A 27,534-nucleotide genomic window follows, 5' to 3' on the forward strand; every position below is an offset into this window, starting at 1 on the left:
TTAGCCTGTATTTTCTGGAGTAGTTTTATACTTTAAATGGGGTGACCTTTTGCTTTTTTGGTCAATGGTTTTGTGGAGAAAACTGGAATGTGCAGGTAGTGGTACCTGAGAGCTGTTATGCAGTAACAAATACGGCATTTGCAGTAACAAATAAGCTTGTCTTAGGAAGTTATTAAAAAAATGAAATACTGCAGCCTCTCAGGATGCAGCACTAGAAAAGTCACTCTGAAAAGTCCATCCTTCATTCCTCAAAGAATTGGTAACAATTCTGCAAGAAAATTAGGAAGGTTTTCCAAGCCATACTGAAAACAAAAAGTTTAAGCAGAATTCACTAAAAAGGATAGAATTTTGAATTTCTTTGTATTTGCTTTTAAATGGAAGCATTCAGAGCCACAAAATGGATACAAAGCAAGGGGTAACCACTACTTCTGTTCTTCCAGGGGGCTCTCAGAGAGGGCCTCACATGGGTACATGGGTTGTCCAGACCCAATGGATCAAAGGAAAAGCCACATCATGAGAAACTTCAAAGCACAGGCAACTCTCAGCTGCTACAGACAGAATATCGGGGTGATGAAGAATAAAAATACACCTCTTGGCTTCAGCCATTAAAAACAAATAGGTGATGTGGGTAAGGACAAACACACCCAGAGAGGTTCCTCTGCTAGTCTGTGTACATCAGCAGAATTACTCCATTTTTCTATTTGAGGAAGGATGTCTTCTGGATACACCAGCATCCTGTGGATTTGCCAGACCATGCCAGCTCCAGGTTAGCAATTGCTCCATGTACCTTAATTTGTTGTAGGTTGTGCAAAAGTTCACCTCAGCTGGATTACAGTGAGCCCCACTACCCCATGTTTATAGTAGCCCATGTATTTATGGTCTGTGGCCAAATTATATACACATTTGCCATGGTGTAACCCCAGCCAGCAGCCAAGGCCCATGCAGCCACTCACTCACTCCCCTACCAGTGGGACTGGGGAGAGAATCAGAAAGGTAAAAGCTGGAAAACTCATGGGTGGAGATAAAGACTGTTTAATAGGGAAAGCAAAAACTGCCCAGAAAAAAAGCAAAGCAAGGAATTAATTCCCTGCTTCCCATGGGCAGGCAGGTGTTCAGCCATCTCCAGGAGAGCAGGGCTCCATCACATGTAAAGGTGACTTGGGAAGTCAAACACCATCACTGCAAATGTCCCCTCCCTTCTTTCCTGTTCCCCCACTTTATATACTGAGCATGATGTCACCTGGTCTGGAATATCCCTTTGGTCAGTTTGGGTCACCTACCCTGGCTGTGTCTCTTCCCAACCTCCCCTGCACCCCCAACTTCCCTGCCAATGTGGCAGTACAAAAAGCAGAAAAGGCCTTGGCTCTGTGTAGGCCCTGCTCAGCAATAACAAAAACATCTTTGTATTATCAACAAAAATCCAAAACACAGCCCCATACCAGCCCCCATGAAGAAAATTAACTCCACCCCAGCCAAAACCAGCACAACATCCCATGTAGATTCTGGTATGTCTGACTGGAGATAACAAAGACATTACAGTAAAAATAACCTTAATTACTAAATGATATATTTAATCAGAGTGGGAAAAACTAGTGCACAGATTTTGCCATAGCAAAATTGCCTCATAGCAATTTTTTTCTGAACAGATTTAAAACAGAGAAGGAAGGAATCTGCAGGTATAAGGAAAGATGCAGAGCTAGAACAATTCAATATTACCGAGACATCGGAAGCACATAAAGGAAAAATTCCTCAGTGATTTTTTTAAGCAATCCACTCAAATTTAAATGTTTCTCTTTCCTCCATTTGCAGCTCCTCAAGCAGCTGCCAAGTTTACAAATATTTCTTCTAACTTGAGAACAGCTGTGGCCTATAATCACATATTTTATTTGAAACTATGGGTTGCAGCCTATGTTAATGAAAATAGAGCAAACGAAACAAAAAAAAAAAACCAAATAATGGGGAAAAGTCAGTCCAAAACACATGGTTAGATTCTCATTTGCCTGTCAAATTCAAATAAATCACAGGACTTTCCCTTCAGCATACAGAGCAGACATCAGAAGACAGATAATTCTAAGGTCAATTCCATACATTTTATTTATTTTATCTTCCAAACTGGTCTACATCTCATGCAAAAGTGCCACTTTTCTAATCCTGGTATGAAATTAAAGTTTCTAACCTTGTCACAAAATGTCAGTGGAGGTGTCATTGGGAGACATACAAAAAATCTGCCAAGCAGAACCCCATGAATCACACGCTCAGCATGTTGGCAGCTTCACAAACTGGGGAGTCTAGAGCCAAAGTAGGAGACAAAATAGCAAGATCTGAAGAAAAACAGAACAACTGGGCAAGATGAAACAGAAACAGAAGTAAAATTGAACTATGCAGTGGTGGTACTTCACCATTAACACCCCCTCTCTCCTTTGTTAATTAACTTCACAGCACCCCTGTGAAATGAGAAGGGAGTTACAGCAACTGTAATATTGCTGTCACCTCATGAGGGTGATGAGTTGGAGGTACAATGAAGCAGAGGACGGATGGAAGGTCCCAGGGCCCGGGACAAAGATAGAAACTCACTCCAGATTTTCTGTGACCTAGGTCAGTGCCTTAACCATAAATTTATTATTTTTCCTGGCTCTTTGGCCTGCATCTAATGCGACAGCTTGATATTCATAAAGAATAAATGAGAAGATGATGGGTAGCTGTCCTGCTGCTGATCCATGGTTACACTCTGAACTGTTATCAGTGTTTGATCAGTCACATGAAGTGGGAGGACAGAAGAGATGTCACAAGTTGGGTGGGGTCTTCAGGTTCAAATGTCTTAGAACACTTCCAAGAGACATCATGGTCTGGAAGAATGCAATATCTTTGCTTTCAGGGTTTCTTCATTCAAGGGAACCAACCAATGACAAAATAAATATTTTATTGAAATATACTTCAAATTTTGAGGTGGTTTTTTTTTTTTTAGATAAGCAAGGCAAAGATAAAGGTTTCATTAAAAGCCAGGGGTGATCTGCAGATCAACTGAGAGGCAGAGCCGCAGTGGATATATGTCACCTAGCTCCATTTTCAAAAGCTGCTGACCAGACAGCCAGCACAAATGACTGCCATTCTCCAGTGCCCAGGTGCAAGATTCTATTAGCTTAATGATGCTAAAACCCTATTAATATCTTGGCAAATTTGACACCAAAGTTGGCCTAATCTTCTGCTTCCACATAAAATAAGATATTCATCTCAACTTGGATTTTGCTGCACAAAGAAAGAAGTTAAGAAAATCTTCTCTTCTGGGTGTGTGTATTATACTCTGTTCTAATAAACAGAATGGTAACGTGGACATGATACACAGGGGTCAGTGGAAGACACAGGTTCTGCAGGACTATCAGGAAATCCAGCCCAGTGCAAACAACTGTTTAAATGATAACTATTGGAATTTTTTGTATTTCAAACATATGAAAGGTTTTATTTAATCCACTAAATAGAAGTCAATTGTCCCCAAAAGGTACCTTCCCAAAAGAAATTCAGGGAACCATGTTTTCAAATACTCTCTGAACCCTTGAATCTTATCATGAATATCATGGATCCCACCATGAGACCAGAAGGGTCCTTCTGACCCTCCCATTTTATGATCACTGATCTTCTGGAGAGAGCAGATGCACCATTTTTCAGAGATTCCAACAGATATCTTTCCCTCAAGAAACTTGATACTCCAAATTTTCATAAAAATAGGTAAAGCAACAGTGGGTCATAGTTAATTTGACACATGGCCACCTATAAACTTGGTACTGCAGGAGAAAAGTTGCATCAGAGCTCACTCATGTGGCACAGCTTTACACTAATTTAAGTCAGTGTATAGTTCACAATAACACTGAAATATCCTAAAATGTTATCACTGGTGCCTGGAATTCTTTCCATCAGCTTCATATTATCTGCCTCCCCACCACAATACTCCTTCACTCCTTAGAAAGTGATTGCTGAGAGACTGGGGTGGTGAGACACCTCTGACAGCTCCTGAACTGCTCCTTCATCTCCAACCCAGGCTGAGCCAAGTGGAGAATGTAACTAAAGAAAGCACCTCTGCAGCAGAGAGCACAGGAGAGTACAGGAGGGAGCTCTTCTGTTTGAAATACTCCTGTTCAACAGCTAGAGTTGCTCAGTCAATTGCTGAAACGTTCAAATTAAGAAACAGTCAAGAGTTTGCAGAGCTATTTATGATTGAACATAATGAATAGGAGGTAAAATATAATTGGAAACAATTGCTATCATACTCTCACTGCACAGAGGAATAACCTGACCAATATACTGGACTGCAATGAGTTGGATTTGTAGAAGCAGGACTAACAAATCCCAAAAGTCTATTTTTTCTTGTTTGCATGGTTGGGGCAAGAGGGTCTTCAATTAAAGATATGATTCTTAGAAACCTTGAAATATGAAAAACATAACTTTGCTCCAAAAACTTCTTTGCCCTGAAGCACAAGTCAATGCTCCTTGCCAGCACCTGACACTGCTCAGGACCAGACAAACAGCTTGCCAAGTGCCAGAGGGAAGTGTTCATTGAAACAGAAAAATATTCCAGTCATGTATCATGGCACTGGTGAATTAAAGTCCTTACATCTACAAAAAGTATACAGAAAATTGTTCTGGTCTTGTGGATGATTTTACAGACACTGGTTGATATTTTTTCTTGCCAGAATAATCTATAAATTCAATTTCTTCTGCTTCTGGGAAGTTTCTGATGCTTCAGATCTCCACATACCCCTCAAAAATTTCAGTAGTTCCAAGAAGAGCATTTTAGGGCAGAGGAGTAATGTGTCAGAGCACTCTGAACTCTGGTGTTGATCTGCTTTGAACCATCTCCTGCTACTGATATTCCACATTCACCCCTTAGTCTATCTTCTGGTGCCTCCCTGAAATATGTACAAAGCTTTTCCTCAGGATTAACTGCATTGTCTGGTCCATGATTCCTCCCCTCCTTGAGGAGTCCTTTCCTTTAAATCTCTCCCTGCTGGGTAAATTTGCCAAATCAGCGATCATTCTTCTCATTGCTCTTTGCAAGAGCAACATCTCTCCACACCTCTCTTTAAATGTCACACCCAAACTGGAGAGAACATCTGCCTAAAGTCTTATCACCACCTGTTTATTAGTTGCAGTGATGCACTACTGTTCATTGCCAAACACACCTGAGGCTGCTCTGTCAAGTCTTTGCCAAAGCTATAAATCTCTTTGATCCAGTCAGACACAGGGTCTGCAAATAGATGATCTTTAAATTCCCTTCCAACCCAAACTATTCTATGATTTTATGCTATTTCTTTATAAAGTGGTGCTGCTCCCTAGGTCTTTTTCATCTCAGACGTCATGAAAAAGTTATGATCCGTCTTCATTGTACTTTGACACAGGTAAAAGAAAGGGAAAAGCTCTGGTCAAGATCTCATTTGGAGCAAGTGACAAGGACAGAAATAAAACAGAGTCTCCAGAGACCCAAACCTACTCCCAATACCAAATGTATCAGATATCCTTGAAACAACAACCACTAAGGGTCCACACACTGCTTCAGCAGGAAAGCAAGCATTTGACATGATAAAAAACCCTCGCATTTTCCTTATCTGCCGCTTAGTACTATGTGTACATTCATTATTCAGCAGGGTCTGAGACCCCAAAACACCATCATCCTGTCACTGCCAGAGACAGAAGGCCTTGTTTGCTTTGGGAGACAAAACCTCAAGGTAGTGCTTAAGAAAAAGGGTGAGAAATCCAGAAGAGGAAATTAAAGGTGCCCAGAGTTGCACTTGGGCAAGTTAAGAACAGCATAAAATCCAGTGCTGCCCTGTCTCAGCTGCCCTCACCTGCACCTTCAGAGAGCCCATGAACAAGGCACCTGCACCTTCTCAGCCATCACAAAAACAAGAACAGCCCAGCAACAGCTTTGATCAGTGGAAAGGGGAAAACCTGTCTGCTTAACTAGGGAGATTAACCAGCAGGGAATGCTTAGGATACCTTTGATGGACCAGTGATAGCAACTTACTTTGTGTAATGCTTCAGCTCTCTGTGATTCATTAGATTCATTCTACGAGCTGCTCTTCAGAGGGTGTTCTCCAGACTGCTGGGAAAGCTGTTTTATTTTCCACCTAACAGGCAGATAATCCATACCTTTCCACTGCAATATCACTCTCAGGAGCATCCGGCATTCCAGCAAGATTTATCAGTTACAGAATCAAGACAATTGTTTTTTTCTCCGCCCAATTTATTTTCAGAAGAAACATGAAGCTGGCAAATCTCAGATGCTTCCTTTCTCCACTGCCAGTGGATCTTGGCAGAGAAATCCTCTAAAGAAGCAAGTGCTGAAGACTTTGCAAACTTCTGGCTGCCAGTAGATGTCATTGCATACTAGCAATGTACCTGCCAGCCAGGGGACAATGACGAAAAGAAATACATGTTTTCTAAGTTTATGTAAGGAAAAAAAGGAACCAAGTTAGTATTACTCTTACACTGCTGAGAATTAAGCTGTCACAATCACAATAAGCATGTGAGCTGTCTTCGAGTTGTTTATTGCAGTCTGCAGCTGTTATTCTGGGTCACAGAAGCCCACAGAATTTATCTAAAACCCTCTAATTATGGTTAAGAAAAAGAACTCCATCAAACCATGGTTATTTAGCTCTGCAGAATGTGCTTTAACTACAGTTAAGGGGACACAAAAATGCTCAGCATGCAGAGCAGAATTGGCCACATACACAAGAGGATTCAGAACATACTAAGGCAGATAGTAATATTACTAGAACTCATCTTTAATATGAGGATTCTGAGAAGAAATCCCAGATATGAACAACTCCAGTGAACTGCATGACAGCCTTATGAAGTAGATGAGGTGTTATTATACAGGTGTTTAAGTGCTGGACTGAGAGGTTAAGTGCTCTTAACTAGATGAAGTCAGTAGCTAAGAACAGTTGCTGAGAGAGATGATTCCCAGCACAAAAAAAAAAAAAAACCCAAAAAACAAAACAAAACAAAACAAAAAAAAAAAAAAAACAAACAAAAAAACCCCAAACAAACAAACAAAAAAAACCCAACCAAAACCAAACCCAAAACATATATAGAAAAAAGCCTGCAGATTGTGCTTTCACTTTTCATTGCCAGGTCAGTTTTAGCTATGCTCACATTACTTTTTATTCTGCAATAAAATAAGAACTGAGCACTAAGAACATTAGAACGCAACCCTGAGAAGGCAATGTTTCCATAGCCACTGTCTCCAAGGAACATCAGTGACAGGGCATTGGGGTTTTTTTTTGGTCTTCAGATTTCAACTCAATATTATCTCTAAACTTGGAGATGTTTTCCCCTTTTGTTACTGTCTGGATGTGCTCACTGAAGGAGCAGGCACGGGTGCTGATGTACCAAGGCTCCTGCAGCCTGCTTCTGCCTTAGTCTCTCAGGGGAAACCCTTCAGCTCACCAGTCCTGGGTAAACTGGGTGGCATTTACAAGTTCAGGGAGTTAGTAACACTATCTGAACACCACAGCAACCCAAGCAAGGTCTGTAACCTCATTGGAGCATCTTCCCTGCACTGGGCTCATGGTTTCAGCAATGAAAAGGACATACATATCTCTTGAAGTGATAAATAGCTTTATTTGGAAGTTGCAGAAATAAGGACTGTATCTTGGTTTGTGTAAGCTCAGGCTCCACATCATTTAAGAGCTCACAGAACACATCCTGCTATTAGAAGTTCAGCTGGTTTTTCCCTCTCCTCTGTACTGAAGTTGTTTTCAAGCTTTCACCTCTGGCCCTTGGCTCTAAAGTATCACTGTCAGTCTGAGCCTTACCTGCCAGCAAATCACACACACCATCTTCCGGTCCCAAAATGCATCCCTTAAAAATACACACATGAAAGCTCTCCTTTACCATAGAACCACCCTGCAGCACCAGACTCCAGCTATGCCTGCAGCATTTTTGCAGGTAGAACTGCACTCATTTTATTGTGTCCCAAGTTGCTGGATGCTGGCCAGCCCTGATCTAAAGACACAGCTCTCGTGCTAATTTGGTAAGTCCTGCTGACAGCACAGCACGGGAGTAAAAAGCAACAGGGCTTTCAGGGCAGGCCTTTCATATATTCAGCTGCCTCAGGGCAGACAGAGCACAGGGCTCTGTGTTGGAGAGACTGTATCTAACAGAGTAGATTTCCACAGCTTCTCCAGAAGCTCTAGAAATGGCAGTAACTCCAACTTGGAAGAGAAGGGAAGGGGAAGCAAAGCCTTTGTTTGAAGGATCTAGCAGGCAAGAGATACAAGCCTGGAGAGAAAGAGGTTCTTCAGCTTAATTTTCGAGGAACGAAGACTAGCTGCTTTGCTCAAGGTCATTAGAGCCAAGTTCCAAGTCTGGATGTCCTACAGTGTAGCCCAGAGCCTTAACTATCTGCCTGCTTTTCTTTTCTACACTTGGTCTTGCAGTCAGTGCATCTCTAATAAGCCAAGCCACTTCAGAGATTTTATTCTCCTTAGAAATACTATAATAATCCTTCTGAATTTTTATCAGAGTCATTACCATGAAAAAAAAAAATTTCCAGGAGAATATAGACTTAATCTACCAAAGTTGTTCTCATATTCATTGCTGTCTGTGTGATTATTAGCATGAAGGGAAACAGATAAGCACAAAAAGAAAGCTTGGATATCTTGGAAACTCATTAGTGAGGAAAGTCCCAGTGTAAAACATAATGAAACCTTCATCCACCACCTCTGCAAAAGGTGGGTGCTTGTGGTTAGAGTTTTTTCCTCTGACAAATTGGTTTCCTGTGGAAAAATCATGGTAGTGATCACTTGATCCACTTGTTTCATGACACCTTTTTCATCTTTCCTACTCTTCTTCAGAAGGTGTGGAGAGTTTTGGCCTAAGACCTGAACAGACTATGGAAATTTCTGTCCCTTTCTGGGCAGTGAGTGTGTTACAAATATTCAAGAGTTGTACCAAAAGTCTAAGAACGACTACCAGCAGTCAAGACAAAGGTGCAGTGAGCTCCTGCCCCATCTGCCTTAGTTTTCCTTAGGGAGACTTCTCGAACATTTTGTCCTGCTGTCACCAATCACAGTTTGCAGGGCTCCACTGACATCCTGAAGCAAAGAATGTCTTTGTACTGACTAGAGGTTTACAGATGTCTCTCTCTAATTAACTCATATGCACTGTTTTAAAGACACAAAATTTTAACCTCCAGAACAGACTGAAGAGAAGTGTTTCAAGACCTGCTGGATGAAAAGCAACTTCATTTTGTTAATTTTAAATTTGCCATCAGGTAGCTTGATTTGCTTCCCTTCAGGTTTACAACAGAAGAAAGAGTGAAAAATAATTTCCTACTAGTATCTCCATACCACTCAAAGTCTGACAAATTTTCATCTTATTCTCTCCAAAGTCATCACTTTTGCAAGCACCTTCCTGCCTGCAGAGCTTTCTCACTTCTCTTGGCCTTTGGGATGCTGGAAGGGTGGCTCAGCACCATTGCATAATGCTCTGTACCTTGTAAGACAAAGGGATAAGTTTTTGAAAGTCTCCCAGTTAAATTTTGCATTGAGGCATTAGAAAGGCTGGCTCATCATGTGGATGGCTGTGCCCCAGGAATGCAGCCCTCATGCTCTACAGAACCTCCCTTCTCAGACATGAATTCTCTGACTTTTGCTTGAATCATCCTCAGAAATGCTCTCCTGTTGCGGTGAGCCATGGCTCTTGCACTCTCCAGCGGCTCCTGCTGCCCTCACTCCTCTCCTGCCCCTACTCCTCTTGAACAAATAGAGATTTGAAGATGGGAGTTATAACCCTTGCAGGATCAGACTATCTAGTTTAGCAGATGTCCACTTGAATGACTGCCAGAATAAAGCTAGAACATTCCCTTTCATGGTGGTGATGTTACAGAATTGGATATTTACCCATGTATAATAATCAGTTCAACAACAGAAGCATTTGCAAAAGTGAATGAACACACAGTAAAGGGAAACAGATTTATGAGCAGAAATATGACAGACTACATCTAATGTGAAAGGGGTTAAGAACTCCAAGGGCTGAGAGATGACAGTCAGCAATGGAAATTTAAGATCAAATACGGAGTAGCAATAGCTGAATCCCACCTTTCCAGGAAATGCACTTGAGAGAGGTTTACAAGGGCACCTGTAGATGCATTGTGGTATTTTCTTTTTTTTATATCTGTGTGCAATAACTTGGCTGCATATGCATGTTTCTGTACATAAAAAGCATCCTACATCACTCTGAGCTATTTAAGCCTGGCAGAACATGCCAGGCTGCTGCTTGAAGCATCACTGTGAGTTTCCTGCGTTTAAAAGTCACAAAAGTCCTCATGTCAACATGAATTTAGCCACAGCTACAATTATCTTTTGGTTTACCACTAATGCTGTGCTCGACATTTTATATATTCTAATACAAGCATCCTTTTGGCTTTAACTTGGTGATACAACCAAGGTAATGACCTGGAGAAGCAAGGCCAGTGCCTCTCCTGTCCTCCTGGAAAAGCACAGGATTTTCCATCTAACAAATGCCTCAGACCTCACATAAATGCCCTACAAACAGTACTTGGCAACACGTGGTCTGACAGGTGTTTGGCACTGGCACAGCTGGAGAGCAAGACTGTAGTAAGAGGATGATTTTAATCTTGTCATCTCAGTCTTTTCAAAGGTGAGACAACTTAGTTCCATCAACATTTAGGATGTGAGCCTCATGCTTTTAAAGGATCCCACAGCACATGCACGGCAACAATCACACAGACTGCAGCTGTTAGTAAAGTCCAGCATCTCTGATCCAGCTTTCCAGCACTGGCTCGTACTCATGAAAATCAAGGAAACAAAGCTGTCACAGCCAAAGTGAAAAACAAGATTTCCTGCTCATGCAGCCATTGCAGCGCAGCAGGCAAACAAAGCAGACACATGAATTCTCTACTTCCAGGTGTTCTCCTCTTCAGGAAGGTTTTCATTTCATACATTATTCTACTTTTCTTCAGGAGTAGAGATGGCAACTGGCATTGCAGGCACTTGCAGCCCCACTCCCTGTGGTTCTGGCTACTTCTTGGGCACTGCAACAGACTGTGCAGGGACATGGCCATGGCACCAAGCCTGTCAGAGCTCAAGAATCATATGGATTGTGCTCTTAGTTACAGAGTTTAGTTTTAGGTAGTCCTGGAAGGAGCAGAGAGTTGAATTAGATGATCCCAGTGGGTTCCTTCCCACTTGACATAGTCTATGATTTCATGCTTCTGTGTCCCCAGGCTCCCTTTTTAATCAAGCCAGCAACATAAAGCTGATATATCTTTGCTCTGCATCAGCAACAGCACTGACACTCAGCCATTGGGTGCACATGGGGCACAAACACCTGGGTACCAGAAACCCTCACTCCACAGATGAGAACAAGCTGCCTCAGCTGGCAGAGGTACCAAATAAACACAACAAGCTGACCATAAACTCAGCATCCTCCAAGCCTACGCATTTGTTTGGGCACTCAGTGCTGTTTGGCTGCTCCAGCCAAAGAAGTTCTGCACATACTGTGAGGTCTCTCTACTTCCCCCTTCCAGACCTGCAAATCTATTTGCCTATGCATGAAAATAATACAGATGGAAAGATATTTTCCGACATTATTCTGCAGAGTTCAAAACATAAGAAAACAAGAACTTGCTTCAACTACAGCACAACTCATATCATAAATAAACATCATGCTTCCTACCACACTGCTGACTCTCACCACCTGCCAAACACGAACTGCTTTCCAAAGGCTGAATCCTGAGTCTCAAAGGCTAAACAGTGGCTGTCAGTGGGAGGACTGCAGGAAAATGAATGCAGAAATGTGTTCTTTATGGCCCCATGTCTCTAGCCTGGCTCAATAATAGTTCCTGCCATTTTGATTGTAATTTCACCTGATGAATTACCACTATTTACAATCAATATATCATAACCACAGAAAGAGCAAATGAGAAGGTGCAATGGCCATAAATGCCATGTTCTCTCTGGTGCAGCATTCTTCCTTTTCGATCACAGTCCAAAATTGTTCTCTGAGCAATTGAGTAGCCACAGATTCCCTGAGAAACAGCCCAACAGATTCTTAATCTCATTTTCAAAATGAGCCATGACTCCCTCCTTAATACATTTGTCTCCTATACCCTCCTGTCAGTCTTTTTCTATTGTTTGCTGCAACTTGAAATTTCATTTTTATCAAAAGGAAAACACCCTCAACCAGGTGTGATATGGAGCTACAGACAGAAAGAGCTAATTCTCCTCTGAAATCTAGGCATCCAGACTCATTTTTCTGTGCAGAACAGAAAGTTTGCAGCCAGAATTGCCTCAAAATCACTATCTTTTTAAAATGCAAATTAATCCAGTCATGCTACTTGTTTCCCAGTGTTGATCACCAATGAAAGAGTTTTCCCAGACAGATAAACCAGAAATTTTCTGTGGTTATTCCATGTCCTCAGTTTAAACCTCCAAGTCTTATTACTCTGTCCTGCCTAATATTTGAAGTAAAAAAATATTCCAGCTTTTGTCATTCAGTTTATTAATGAAAAGATCCAACTGGAAGAAAGACTACAACAGACTCCTCATAAGCCAAATTTAATCCTGCTGAAAATTCAATAAATTCAAAATTATGCTTTCCTTTTGTTTTTCATCCTTCCAGCCAATTTCTTTAGTGCATTATCCTCCACGAACTCACTGCTCCTTACACAAAGCAAAGATTATGATTTCAGTTTGATAAGATTTTCCATGGGCAGTGCACAAAGAAACTCCAAGAACACAAAGGGGAAAAAGCAATGAACACTCAAAAGCTTGTCTGCAGAAGGAGGCATAAAAAGGCATAAAAGTTCCCCACAAAGATCTATGCATCCTGTGCACTCCAAAAGCAGCCTCTGAACTACAGAAGGCAACAGCAAGCAACTCATTTGTTGGAACAGTGAAGGATTAGATCTTACCTTTTCTCCTTTTTCTCCTATGCCATAGGCTTTGCCCTAGAAATGAAAAAAGAGGGGAAAATGTACATTTGAAAACAAGGATATCAAACAACACTACAAATACATATTTCATGTTTTCCTTGTTATTTATCCAAGATCTATCTCTCTTTATATATAGACACACAAGTCACCTCACAGCTACTATAGGGAAAGCAATTTTCCTTGGGCATAATTCCTTGGTAATAATTCAGTGACAAATTAAACTAAAAAACTTATCCCAAATTCTCCTACTGCATCCAGAAAAACATCTTATTTTTTATTCATGGAAGAGTCTGATGCTACATTTCCAAAAGCAACGTTGCCAACAAGGCTTACTGGAATGAATTTTACATAGGGTTAAAGATTTTCTTGCCTAAAAACTCAGTCTGGCATTTGCATTAATTGCAGCTGGGGAAGGCTGTATCTTGGTCATCTGACTGTAAATAGTCGAGAGAGATTTGCATCTTCTTTGTGTTCAGTTGCCTCATATTGTCCCCAGCAGAGGTGCAGCTGTGATATAATCAAGTGCATCCAAGTCACATACTTAATTAGAAGGTCCATACTAAGTCAGTTATCAGCTGTACCCAGGGCTGAACCCTCCATTTCCCCCTCTCCAAGAGAGGACAGTGAATGCCAGGAAGATCAGATTCCTCCTGGGATTCAGGTCCAGCAGAGGGAACAGCTTCAACCAGGGCACACAACGCTGTGAGCAGGTTCTCAACATGAAGGAGAAAACAGCTACTTACATTTTCATCTCCTTTAGCAAAATCATTGGATGTTTCTTACTTACTGACTCTCCTTTTTCTCCTCGGAGTCCAGGAAGCCCTGGGATGCCTCTTTCTCCCTTGAAATAGAAAATGTTTTATTATCACAGAGTTAATTCATTCCTTTCTTAGACAAAGAAGGAAAGTGATGCAACAAGGGTTTGACTGAAATTATGGACACTTTTGCTCCCACCAGTCTCTACAGCCAAGATTTCAGCTCCTGCCCTGAGGACTGGGTGTACCTAATTGCATGTCTTGAATATCCAAGTCTTCAGATTGATTTTCTATTCTATTTTTCATATGAAAATACAGGTAGAAGCCTTCAGAGTGCACTGGCAAGACAGTTTTCTCCTGTGAGGTACTTCAAAAGTCCTTGATTTTTATTAAGAGAGGAGGTACTTGGAAATGTGCTTTGCAGAAGACTTAGAGTGCACATGCCTAAAATACTCAAAAAATAAACCTGAGAATACTGTTAAGATTTGAGAGTTTTTTGTTGTTTTTCTTTTTAATTCAAAACCCTTGTTTTCAGTCACACTAAATTTTCAGTGTCAGGTAACTCTTCCCTCCCACAAGTGTGCAGCACACACAGAGTCACTCTTTCTGCTTGTTCCAATGACAGAGAGGGAAAGGAACATAGAAAAGAGACAGTTGAAAAGGTACAATTTATGATGGTTGGAAAAATTATAACTGGAGAAAGACATCCATAGGGAGGAAAGGAGAAAAACGGTCAATCAAAAACCAAGCGAAATTTTCTTTCACTTTTCTCCTAAAAAGGACAGGGGTAAAAGGGATAAAGAATCAAAGAATATACAAAATTTCATAAATATTTATCAGATACAGAACTAGAAGTGCTACCAAACCCAGCAAGTGCAGAAAAAATACCCGTAAATCATTTTCACACACTGCTCTGTGGTCTCAAAACCAGAGGAAGGACCAGCTGAGGATATATCCACTAGTTTAGGGCTATGTGCAGTGTCACCATCAGTTCAATTCCTCCAGCACTGGGAGCTGCCCACACACCTCTACCTAGCTCCTTCCTGATTCTCACCCAAAATGTACAAACCAGAAACCTGCTGTGCTGAGCATCCCATCCCTCACTAACAAATACAACGTGCTCACCTATTTGTGCCTCCCATCGTTTTTTGCTAGTAGGGAATTTAGGCACTGTGGACTTCAGTACAGACTTAATATCAAGCTGAAAAAGTCTCAGACCTGGAGCAGAACCCTCCAGTACCACAGCATCAATAAGTCTGATGACCCCTGCTCTCCCCAAATCTCCCCACATGGACCACAGCAGGATTTAATTTTGTGTCTCTATCCAATTTATCTTGATCTATGCCCCCTCAAAAAATGTGCTTAGCAGCACCAGACACTGAAAACATTTGCCAGGATCATGCTTTCTTTTCCCCAGGTGAAGAAATGCTTTTGAAAGCACAGGAAATATGAAGTTTCTTTCTTTAACCTTTCTGTTTTGTTTTTTTGCTGAAAGAAAGAAAACTCACAGAATAAGTAGCATATATGCAAAAGTTATGTCACAGTAATATTAAGAAGGCTGTGGTAAAATTCATAAAAATTTTTATGCAGCCATCTCTTTTAAGTCACTGAAAGTACAAAACCTTTCTAATTTGGAGGAAAAGATATATCTTGCTAGAGCTTGTCTAATATACTGGACTTCACAAAGTTCACAACGGCAGGTAAGAATTGTAATTTCTATGTGGACAAAAACGTCTCACACAGAATTTTCTGTAAACTTGGATCAATAGCAATGCTGGAAGAGAGAAGAAGCCTGTTGATCATCAGCCCAGTGCCCCAACCAGCCATCCTGGCTGCCTGCAAACAACACAGCCTGCAGAGGGACTGTAGAAGGAAAATAAATCAGACTGGGTTGTCATTACCATCTAAAATTTATCAATAGGACCCAGTTTCAGACATGTTAGCCAATTCTGCCACAGCTATTTCCTGCCTAGCTGTTTCCCAATACGATCCTTTACCAAATCTCATTCCAAAACACATCAACTGTGTTTCCATGCATTACCCTCAGTTTGGCAGCATGGGGGATAGAGGCAGAGGTGTTTATCTCCCAGGAATTTTTTCAACTTTTTTAGTAATTGCAAGCTCTCCTGTTTTGCCCTGTCTTTGAAGACTGAGAGAAGATCAGAAACTCATTATCTTCATCTTTCTTACATAAATACCAGGTGGTAATGTTGGGGAGTTGCAAATAGCATTGAATTCCTTGCCAAGGCCGGCATTTTAGCCTGGTTAGCTCTCAGTAACATTGCAGAGAGAGAGAAGAAGAGCAAAATCCTTTCTTGAACATAGAACAAGGACTGTGACAAGCTGGTCCTTGGCAACAGTGATGTAAGAACTGCTGTCAAGAGTAGTGTATGTTATTGAATCACAACGTCTTTGCAAGCTGGGAGAAAAATCTATTACGTGCCTTATTTAGCAGATAGAGAAGCTAAGTCATTTGTCTCAAGTCATCACATTTGTACTAAATTGTTGTCAGATCCCAGATTTAAATGGCATCATCCCCAGGTCCTTGAGACTGTGATGCAGTCCTGCCTTGTCTGTGTACAAGTCTCAAACCACTACAGCCAGAAGAATGTCACACAGGAGTGGGGCAGCCCTTTTGGGGTCTGTTCCAGAAAACCTGCTGATGCTGTGCTTGTAGATACACTCCTCTGTGTTCCACTAGTGTGACCTGCACCCAGCACTGTCCCATGTGACACACTGGGACACCCTCACCAGCACACAGACCTTGGCAAAGCAGGGAAAGACAATGGGATCTTGGTATAGGGCCCTTTTATCATTATCATCATTGCCTTTTCTGCAACCTCCTCACAACAGTCATGGCTTTGCCATTCCTTAAAATAGCCCATCGCTATTTAAGCTGTCACAGATTAAAATAGAAAGCTCCTATTTATAAATATGTGGAAGCATAAGGAACCTTTTTCTGTGCTTTCAGCCAGGCACATTTGAGCAGTAATGAGCCCATGTTCTTTCATCTCAGCCTCCAAAAGGCATATTCTTGTCTCCAAAACTTCTCCTTGCAGACAGCAGACCAAGCTTTGCCAAAAAGACAACACACCTCTGAGGACATTTGACCTTCCAAGACCCAGAGATTTCTCCTTTCCCCTCTCGCAGTCTTTCATAATAACTGAGTGACTTTTGGTGGGATACAACTCGGTTATTTACCAAACAGGTATAAATTCAGTGACTCAATTTGCAGAAGTGATTCAGATGGAAATAGTTTTGAATACAACTTTTTCCCCAACATCTTTTCACAGATAGTAAAACTGGGAACCACCAACACCACCAACTTTCACCTTTCCAGCAATGTTGAGTCTCTGTTTTCTTCCAGTACAAGTGCTCCTTGTGAGTCTATTGCTTCATGGCTCTATTTGTAAACAGGCACAGAAGGAAAATGTGCCCATGCTGAATGCACACACGTGTATATCAAAGAGGCTTGCGGAACGTGCAGGGTAATACAAAGGTTGCACTGTGAAACTTGAAACAGACATCACGACCACTCTCCTACTCTTTTATCTAGGAAGAAGAGGACTGAGGGAAGTGTCCTATATTTAACACCATGACTCAGACATCTTGCTAAGGATAGCAGATTGCAACTGATTCTTTACCCCTAGTCTCAAGATTTTCTCGAGTGTGACTGGAAGGCTGCTACCTAAACTGTGCACATGTATTACTGCTGAGCAAGGAACAGCATGGAAGCATGACCTTGTTTTCCAGGTGACCTACCATGGAAGCTGTGCATGACCTAGTGAATAACAGTAACTTGCAAAAATGCCAGTTTAGAAGCTGCATGAAAGGATTTTGCAACACATTTACTCTTAAGAATGGAATCAAGCAGCAATGGAGAAGCCTAAATGCAAGCATAAAATGAATATAAAAGATGGCTAGAGCCTCCTGCAGTCCCAGGCTCACCCAAAACTGCCTGAACTTAGTCATATGTTAAATTGACTCTGATTTCTCAAAATCTTCAACTCCTCAACTTGCTCTGATATTGTTTCACTGTTGTTTTTTTAATTAAATAAATGAACTAGCACATATTACTGACCTTTTGACCTTTGGGACCTTCAAAGCCAAGTGGACCCCTCTCCCCCTAAGACAAAAAAGACATGATTAATCAAACTGATCTTCTCATTTTATATTCAAGCAAGGGGCCCAATCATACATCTACTGAGGACAACAAAAATGTTTTCAGGTTTAAGCAGAGAAGAGAATAAAGCTGACATGCCCTCAGGAGCAATGACAATGCAGCTGGTCTCTCAGAGGTCCCAGTCAGAGCCAGAACAAGCAAGAACATTGCTTTTAAAAGCTATGAGATTTTTTTTCAATGTGGCCACATTTACCTTCAGAATCTGTTTTATTTTATTTGCAAAAGGATGTACATAACTGGGCTGGATAAGAACAATCACTTTGTTTTCAATGCTGTTACCAGGTCTACCAGCATGATCAGAATCACTGAATCAGGTAAAGAGAAAACACCTGGGGAAACTTCCATTACCTCTAAAGACATCCCAAATGAAACACACTTGTCTCAACACTCACCTTTTGTCCAGGAGGACAGGAGCAGTTGAAAATCTTCAGATGTCCAACTTGCTCACTGCCAACAGTGGGCCTCACTTCCAGGGGAGGTGCTTCTGTCAGGACCGTGACCTGGCACTGCACCCAAACACCCAAGGTCAGGACAAAGCCTTTGATGCTGAAAAGTTTCCCCTTCCACCCACTTTAGACAAATCCCAGAGGCACTACTGTGTAATGCACAGCCAAATGTGTCCTCATGAGGAATGAAATCCCACAAAAGCCATTCATCCAAGCAATAGGGGAAAATGTGGCAAAATGAACAATGAACCTCTCTAACCAAGACTGAGGGAAGAAGAGTGAAAGGAGGGTGTAAGTTTCTAGTGAGATTTGGGCACAGGAAAATAAGCTGCAACTGGCACTGTTTTTAGCTGTTCCCAAATAAAACCAGTGGGGAACATGTTGAATATTTCATGCTGCATTTCTGTTGTTCCATCATCACTTCAGGGTTTTGTTTCCCGTGACAGTTTGACAAGGAAAGCGGAACTTTAAAACTTCAAATTCCTCATACTCATCCCTCTGCAGTGGTCCTCCTCTGGCGCTGCTACAGGGCCAATTACATAGTTAGGTTTCAATCACCCTTATTAAATAAAATTATAATCCCACACTGCCACATATTCCCTGATTTATGTAATAGATTTCAATGAAGAGTGTTCATGTGAAAATAAATAAATGACAAAAAGGAGCTTACTGGTCCAGAGGGAATGTCGCAGCAGGTCTCCAGCTCGGCGTGCCGGGAATCACAGTAAATCACCATCCGCTGAAGATCAAACTGGGAGACAAAGGGAGGCAACAGTCTCAGAGACAGTGAATTATTAAAGGCTGTGTGTCCTTTTGCTTGGCCACAAGCAGTGCAGGCAAATACAAAGAAAAACCAGACGGTGCTAACTTCAGAGCGGTTCTATGGATCCTGTGGTCAATCTCTATCTCACCCTATCAATAATAGACCAATATCTCAGCATGCTCCAAGAGGTGAGATAATAAGACCCTGAAAAGGCCTATTCAAATTCTGGTGCAGGTTTTCATGCTAATCCCCATGTTCTGGCCAAATTTCTGTCTGAGAAGACACATCCTGGCCACGTCTATCCCTCCTAGAATTTCATCTAGACACAAGGTCTGTTTTTCTCCTGTTGTGCCTTGCATCTTCTGACCATTTATTCCTGCGTGAGAAACGTTATTAATACATTTGATATGCATGTGCCATCCATTTTGCACAGCTAAGAAAGATTATACAAGTCTCAAACACAAAACGATCACACATAAATTATAACAGGGTAACACTGCTGCTGGACAATCAGCCTGTGTGTCTCGACTTTGGTTCATTTGTCAAGTTGTAAATTTGAGTTTGGTTCAGCCAAGTTATAAATTCAGAACACTGTTTTCATCCATTAATATGGCTTTTGCTCTATAAACTTAATATCTGAGGAATGGAGAATATATCACAACTCTCCTGAGTTAACAAGCTTCTTTTTTTTCCCCATCTCTTTCTGTCACATGTGGAAACATTCATAATGCCAAGATCAGATGGAGAAAGACCTTTCTGTGTAATTCAGTACCCAGTTTGATGATATTTGCATACGATTTTGTCTCTGCTTCTAAGTGTAACACATTCTGTGACTAGACAGAAAGATGAAATAAACTTCTCATTTTTAATCTCTCTTATGGAGATACAGTCTCACATAAAAATACAGCAAGTCCTGTACATCATAAGCTGCCAATCTGTGTTTGCTATGTAACACTGGCAGCATTTCAGCAATGCTGTCTCAGGAAAAGGGTCGATCACAACATAACCCCCAAAACCCCACTCATTCACAGACTGCAAACCCAAAGCTGAATGTTATCCCAGCTCTAATCAGCAAGTGCAGTACTTACATCAATGGGGACGCTGTCATACAAGCGTTTGCCAATCACAGTCTTTCCCTGAATGTCAATGTTCTCCCTGTCTTCAATGGGCAGCATCTGCACCAGCTTGCAGTCTATGTACAGCGAGACAGCCTTGGCCTGGATGCTGAGGGCGATTTTGTGCCAGTTGCGGTCAAACAGGTCACTGACCCGTGTGTTTCGGAAGACCACCCTGACAGCGTCCTTGGTGAGTCCAACGGCATTGTACTCCACAGCTTTGTTCTCTCCATCCAGCCGGATCGAGACCTGCAAGGAAACAGAAGGGGGTTTGCTGAGGAAGAAAGCCTTCCCCTTTCTCCTGACTGCTTTCCACCACCACCGACACCCCAAAGCCAGGGATGGCACAGGCTGTGGTGAGAAGCCCAAGCAAAGAGCAGAGGACAAAATTTTGTGGGAGATGTGGACAGGGAGCCTACGCCTGTGCTGGTAAATAAGATGGGGCTGCACAGGTTTTGGTGCAGACCCATGACCAGCTAAAGCCTCCTCCTGTGAGTACAACCCTTGGAATGGTTTCAGCACAGGCCACCTTGCTGCTGTGCTGGGTGGTAACACAGCTCAAGGGCACCTCTCCAAAGGCACAAAGCTGGACCTGGTTTGGATTCCTCTATCCTGTGTACTGCTCCACTACTTCCCAGCAGGCTCTTTACTCCCATCACATGCCCTCAACTGTCCCCTGGGATATGGAAAAATATCTCACTGCTGGTATGAAACCAGCCTGCTGAGCTGTGGCACTGCCCACACTTTATTTCAGGTGCTTTGAATAGAAAACTACAGCTACACCCCGTCCCCTGTCCTGCAAGCTACAGAGCAGGCAAAAATAGGTTTTTGAAGACATGCAACTTTTGAGTTCATTTACAAATTGGATCTTCTTTCACCAAAGTCAGGCAGTTACCAGCAAGCAGCAGGGAATGGAGCAGGCAGAGCCAGGAATGGTGTATCCACAAGCTGCAGGGCTGGAAGGAGTTTGGGCCACCTTGGCACCACGCTGTGAGTGATGTGAGGAGCCCGGGGTAGGCTGACTCCACATCTGACCCAACTTCTCCGTGCAGCTGAGCATTGCTCTGGCTGGGAATGCCAGCTCGGATCAGTGTTGGCTCAGGAGTGCCTGCATCTCTGAACTGTGCAGGACTGCAAGGGAGTGGCCAAACCACAACCAACTTTACATGAAAGGAGGCTGATGGGGCTCCAAGGCACTTCTGGCACCACAATTTAAGGCACTTTTGAAATTATTACTGGAAATATTGAGTGTTTTTTTCTCTTCTCACTTGAGCAGCTCAAGCTTTCAACTTCCTTCTAGAAATACTAAGTGATTCACACATTCTCACTCTGCAGCAACTAGGAATGCATGTGGCACAGTAAACCAATTTCATTTAACAAAGTGCAGCTGATAATAGCTTTCATATAAACCTTTTACCATTGTCTCAAACCCAGTTATCTAACTCTTCACACTGCACTTATCCTTCACTGAGAGCTCCCAAAATCGTTTTAAATACTGATCCCAAAGCAGCAATACTGAATTATTTTAACTATGTGAGCCCATGCTGACAGCCCATGTTAGAGTCCTAGGTAATGCTATCACCACTATATTTGGTGCTGAGCAAAAAAATGTACAGCTCATCCAAACCACTCCCTATGAAGCACCATCAAAAACCTCAACTCTGCCAAGCTGCTAAGAACATGTTGTGTAGGGACAAACAGCCCTTTAGTACACACTTATAGTATGTTTTTCCTGAGAACCTGAAAGTACTTGGAAAAGAAATTATTAAATCAAATTGTGCAGCAGTCAGGACTCAGGGTTATGGAGCTATAATAGGTGTTGTTACACCCACATCCAGAACAGGAACCCATAATTTACAGGATACCTAGAAGTCTGGCAAAACCTGACATAATTCACTGCTCTGTAGTACATCTCTGTGACATCTTTTTCCAAGCAGGCAAAATATTTTCCCTAAGTAGAACTGTCTGAACAAAACAACCAAAAACCCAACACTAGTTTCAAGAGCAAGGATGGTATTTTTTTGTCCCCCTTTCCAACTAACACATTTACCTGCATTCTAATAAGAACCAAGGTGTATACAAACCTTTCTTCAGGGTTTGAACTAAAACATTTTCAGCCAAATGCACTGAAAAAGTAATGGGATTTTTATTAGTTCGTAAGAAAAAGGAGTGGGAGGTTAAGGCAAGAAAATTAGCACATGGCAAAAAAAAAAAAAATAAAAAGAAGGCTGTTCCTGCTGTCTGCATGTTGGGGTTTTAAGAGATCTAGGTTTTTTTCCTGTTAAAGGAATTTTCCCCCATTCTGTTACTAAGACGATAAATCGCTGGGTGCTTAAGAGAAGACAAAAGGGCCTGGCCACTCTTTTGTTTCACCTGGGTGTGGGTTCAGTTCGCTCTCAGCATCAGGAGAGAGAAGCTGGAGAGAAAGGAGCTGCTGGTTCCTTTTTTTCGGCCATTTTTCTTTCTGCTGGAAACAACGCCGGGACCCCCAAAAGCCGCTTCCCGTGCCCTGCTGGAGGCCGGGCTGTGGCTGCCCTGCCCCGCTGCTGCTTTGAGCTTTCGCTGCATTGTAGCCGTGCTCGCCCTGCCTGCCTGGGCCTACGGGGGGTTCCCCTTTTGGATACATCTCGTCTGCCACCCGGGATTTGTGTTTGTGCCTGCCACTCCAGCCTGCCGCTCCAGCCTGCTGTTCCCGAGAGTCCGGGATCGGCTGCCCAGGGGTTTGTGAAGCCTTTGTTCCATCCCTTCCCGGGATCCCAGGCCGCCAGTGCCGCGTGCTCCCCGAGCTCGCTCCGGAGCGCCCCCTGCAGCCGCGGGGGAGCCATCGCACCTGCCCTGCTCACCGGGAGCCGCCAGCGCCCCTGCCGGCTGCGAGCGGAACTGCACCCGAGGGGAAAGGGCCCGACAGCCGAGAAGGCTGGGACTGGGTTTGTGTTTGCTGTTACTGCCGTAGTTATTGTTGTTTGTTTGACTAGTTACATATATATATATAGTAAAGAACTGTTATTCCTATTTCCCACATCTTTGCCTAAAGGCCCTTGATTTCAAAATTATAATAACTCAGAGGGAAAGGGGTTATATCTGCCACTTCAAGGGAGGCTTCTGCCTTCCTTAGCAGACACCTGTCTTTCAAAACCAAGACACTGCAAAAGGGCCTCTTACCTGTGGTATGCCGTACTTGTCTATAATCTGCCAGATATACCAGTCTTCTTTCCTGGAAGCCTTCCGGAATTTGAAAGTAGTTACAAAGGCATATTCATCAGGCAGGCCTTGTGGAAATACATCCCTGGCATGGGAGGGGAAAAAGAGCAATGTATCAGGCTTAGCAGTGAAGAGCAGAACGTCTAAAACTCTCTCCATGTCCCAGCAACACTTTCTAAAAGTATCATAGTTCCTAAAAAATCTGCTTTATTCGGAAGCCTGGAGAGAGATGAACATGAGCTTGTGCCCTCCAGGTTCTGTCTTTGTGGAGCCCTTTTATCATTCCAACGGTGAAGCTCTCAAACTGGATAAAATGTAAAAGAAATCTGCAGTTGAGTATCCACCATGTTAAAAAGGTTGTTTTTCACTTCATGCTTCCACTCACACAATGTGTAAATAATTCTGTTCTGCTCCAGATGCACTGGAGACCTGTGCCTTCCAAGAATGGCCAGGAACACCCAAAACCTTCTATAAAGCCATCAAATTATAGCAACAACATTATAATATCTGCCCCAAAACAGGCACTACAGCTCATGTCTTTCCAAGATATTCCTTAGCTGGTGGCCCTGGATAACAGAAGCTTCTGAAATCAAACATTGCAAACACATCAGGCAGAAATTTACTCAGCCTGACACCACAACCCCTGCATGTAACCAAACATATGAAGTAACCAAATCCACCACTGTTTTTCTCTAGTCCAGCATAAAAACCTGGCATAACATAGGGATGCAGGGCTGGACAGAAGGGATAAATAATCCAGTATTACTATTTTTTTTGTTACTAGCCATTATTGGATGCCTAAGAACAAGAATGAACAGAAAAAACATCTCTCTCCTACCTCCAGATCTTTGGAATCCAGGAGTGTAATTCAGAGACAAATGAAATTTCTATATCAATAAATTTTTATGGATTTATCTCATTTAGACTTCTGCATCCTCCTCTTGTACTCAGGTAGACTTATGACATTCATGACTTGCCTTGACAAGGAATCACCCTCTGCTGCCCATTGCATGATGGGCATCCTCCTGTTTGTTTAGGTCCTAACTCAGTTCTTATCAGGGACAACACAATGAACCTATTCTTTTTCTATCTTTTATACCACACATGATTTTTCAAACTTTGCTTGTAATGCCTCTAAGCCACCTGTTTTCCCACCTGAAGAGTCACAGTTAACATTGTTCTTCATGCTCAAGCCAACCAGCTCCTTTCATCATTCCTAAAGAAACCCTTCCCAAATATAATGTCTTTGCTTCAGGATATCTGAGTAGTCAGGCATAAACACTCGATAGAAAACAAAACATAATGGCAGCAATTAATGAAGAGCAAACTATGAAGATATTGTCTTAATGTTGAATAGTTGACATAATCCATCACTATGCAGAAATTGGCACAGTTCAAGGCACACAAAACTAGAGGCCTTTAATTGTATTAAAAGCAAACAGTCCTCAAAATTTCCAGAATACTGTTTTGCAATTGCAGCAAAGGTTGAGATCCAGTCTTTCCTAATGCCAAAATATTCAATCATATTTTAATCTGTGCTTTGAACCTCCTATCTTTTCAGACAAGTTATAAATTCAGAACACTCTGTTTTCATCCATTAATATGGCTTTTGCTGTATAAAGTTCCCCTGCAGGATATGCATCATTTTAAGCTGGTTTTCCCTCTGGGGAGACAGAGACTCTCTGAATTCTTCCAACACAGAAGAAAATTGAACCAGGCTCCCACTAGCTCCCCTACAAAATCGTTCCTTTAGGAGACCAGACAAGGCTGTCTCACTTTTTGGTACTAGTTATTTTAACCAGGGAGGCCCCAGTTGCCTGGAAGTTAGCAAAGCTACAAGAAGAACCAGAAGGAGCACCTGGAGGTGAACAGAAGTAGGATGCAGAAGGAGCATTGCCTTAAACTAGATACTAGGAAAAAATTCTTTACTGAAAAGGTGGTCAGGCACTGGAACTGTCTGCTCAGGAAGTGGTGGATTTGCCATCACTGAAAATGTTCAAATAAAAGTGTAGATGTGGCACTTGGGAACATGGTTTAGTGGTGAACGTGGAAGTGTAGGATAACTGTTGGACTCAGTGATCTTATAGGGCTTTTCCAAAGTTAACGATTTTATGGTTCTGGACAGCTTTGAGCTGGGAACAGGAATATCATCATGCAAGCTTAATTTCAAAAAGGGTTTTCAGATGCTTAATACCCACAGAAATAACTGGGAGTTAGGTACCTAAATACCCCTGTGAGCCTGGCCACACCTCATCACACAAGGCTGACAAACAGCCCATCAAGTAAATTTAAACTGACAGAAAGCCATAATGACCCATTACCTGCCACCCTCAACTGATTTTTAAAGCTGCTGAGGAACAAGATGCAAGTTTCCAACAGAGAAAGGTTTCATGCCAAAAGCAAGTCTAAAGACACTCTCATTGCTTTGAAGATGTGACAAAAGCTGTTTCTGAAGTCATTGGTCCCTGTATGTTTTACAGAGCTGCATTGCTACATAAATAACAAAAACTTTGTTGAGGAGTTTTAACTTATTTCCTCATTTAAAAACGATCTCCATCTAGAAGTTCAGCTTTACTTGGGGATCCAAGAGCAGGGATTGCTGTCCCCAGAAATGTTTTATGTTCTTCTTTCACACAAGGCTGAACTGAACTGATGATCGATATTGTGGAACTTTGCTGGTACTGACAGGGAGCATTCTGCCAGCTCCTTGTTCTATAATTCTGACAACAGGATAGATTGCAGAAGAGGCCCTAATAAAACTCCAAGACAAAATAATCCCCTAGTGTTGAAGGTTAGTCTAAGAGTCAATTAACTCAACTACAAGGTCAGGTGAATCACAACTTGTACAAAGAAAAAAAATTTAATAAGAAGGCAGAAAACTCTCTTAACCATTGCTGAATTTCAATATATAGCAACCTCACATGCTTTAATTTGCAATAAGAGCTTTCATCTGGGACAATAAGCATGAGATCCCACATCTATCATAACCCTGTGGAAAAAATGATAGTATCAGTTCTCATTTCAGACACTGAATGTAACAGCATTTAATAGGTGTTTGGTGAGGAAGAGTGTAGTTAATGTACTTCAGCAATCTGACCAATTTTACAAAGCTAAAACCCACTAATATGAAATGTAACCCACTAAGATCTGCAAAACCAAGTTGAAGAAAGCCAGTTCATTTCCATATGCTTCTCATCACCAGAGGGTCTTAGAATGACAGGAGAAAAAAATAAAAATAAAAAAGGGAAAAGGAAAAAGGAAAAAGGCTGTGGAAGGAGGTGTCTCATACATCTTTGGCAGGCATCTTTTTGGCTTCTACTTCAGAAACCTCAGTGATGGAAAAGATACAACCTCTCTAGGTAATTTCTTCCTGTGTTTCTCTGTCCTACATGCTGTAAGAAAAAGGAATCTATCCTAAATCTCACTTGCTGTAGTTTAATTTTCCCAAAACAACTTTTTTCCACAAGAAGCCATGTGAACAACTTGTTCTCCTCTCCTTGCTGCAGTCTTTTCTCTGTTTCTCAGCTCTCCCTACAGTCCTTTACTCTCCACAAGACCGAAAAAGCCTTCAGTCATTCCACCTCCATCATGCTTTATCTCCTTTACCTTGTTAGAAATAGGAGACAGTGAGGGACCTCTTGAGATCATCTTATCTAAAAATATTTTTCTTGTGTTTAGATTTAATGGATTTAAATTGTTCCTATTCCTTCTTGTCCTGTCAATGAATATGACTAAAAGGATTCTGGCTCCATAATCTTTGTTTCCTCCCCATCAGGTATTTATACACATGGGTAAGATCCTCCCTCCCTGACTCTTCCCTTCTCTAAGATGAACAAGCTTTTTTGTCTCTGCTGTTCTCAATATGAAGTATTTGTTTGGGAAAAGTAAGAAACAAGGAAACTTTCAACAGGTTCCATATTCAGTGTAGGAGGTTTCAGTAGCTTTTTGTACAATTTCTTCCCTGGGAAGGAGACAAATGATGAGACCAGGGCAGGACCCCATGGAGAAACCTAAGGCAGGTGACTGCAGTCAAAGCTGATGTCAGGAGACACAGTCCCCAGAAATACACACCAAGGTATACATGCCCTAAACAACCCAAGACGCTGTACTGGTACAACA

At 42.0% G+C, this 27,534-nt stretch overlaps 1 protein-coding gene across 7 annotated transcripts in view; it reads right to left on the bottom strand.

Annotated features, from left to right (window-relative positions):
- Positions 1-27,534, bottom strand: part of COL22A1 (collagen type XXII alpha 1 chain) — a 227,291-nt gene that overhangs the window by 113,997 nt on the left and 85,760 nt on the right. For all 7 annotated transcript variants that reach the window (XR_005601553.1, XR_005601552.1, XR_005601554.1 and 4 more), the window contains exons 6-12: positions 23,377-23,500; positions 20,188-20,463; positions 19,007-19,087; positions 18,283-18,396; positions 17,789-17,833; positions 13,740-13,793; positions 12,932-12,967 (exon numbers count right to left, since the gene is read on the bottom strand). Coding sequence is in view for 4 of the 7 variants with exons in the window: in XM_039549899.1 (XP_039405833.1) it covers positions 12,932-12,967; positions 13,740-13,793; positions 17,789-17,833; positions 18,283-18,396; positions 19,007-19,087; positions 20,188-20,463; positions 23,377-23,500 (730 nt within the window). In the remaining 3 variants the exon portion in view is untranslated. The remainder of the gene's footprint in view (positions 1-12,931; positions 12,968-13,739; positions 13,794-17,788; positions 17,834-18,282; positions 18,397-19,006; positions 19,088-20,187; positions 20,464-23,376; positions 23,501-27,534) is intronic.

The sequence above is a fragment of the Corvus cornix genome, chromosome 2, assembly GCF_000738735.6.
Source record: "Corvus cornix cornix isolate S_Up_H32 chromosome 2, ASM73873v5, whole genome shotgun sequence".
In the NCBI taxonomy this organism is placed as follows: domain Eukaryota; kingdom Metazoa; phylum Chordata; class Aves; order Passeriformes; family Corvidae; genus Corvus; species Corvus cornix.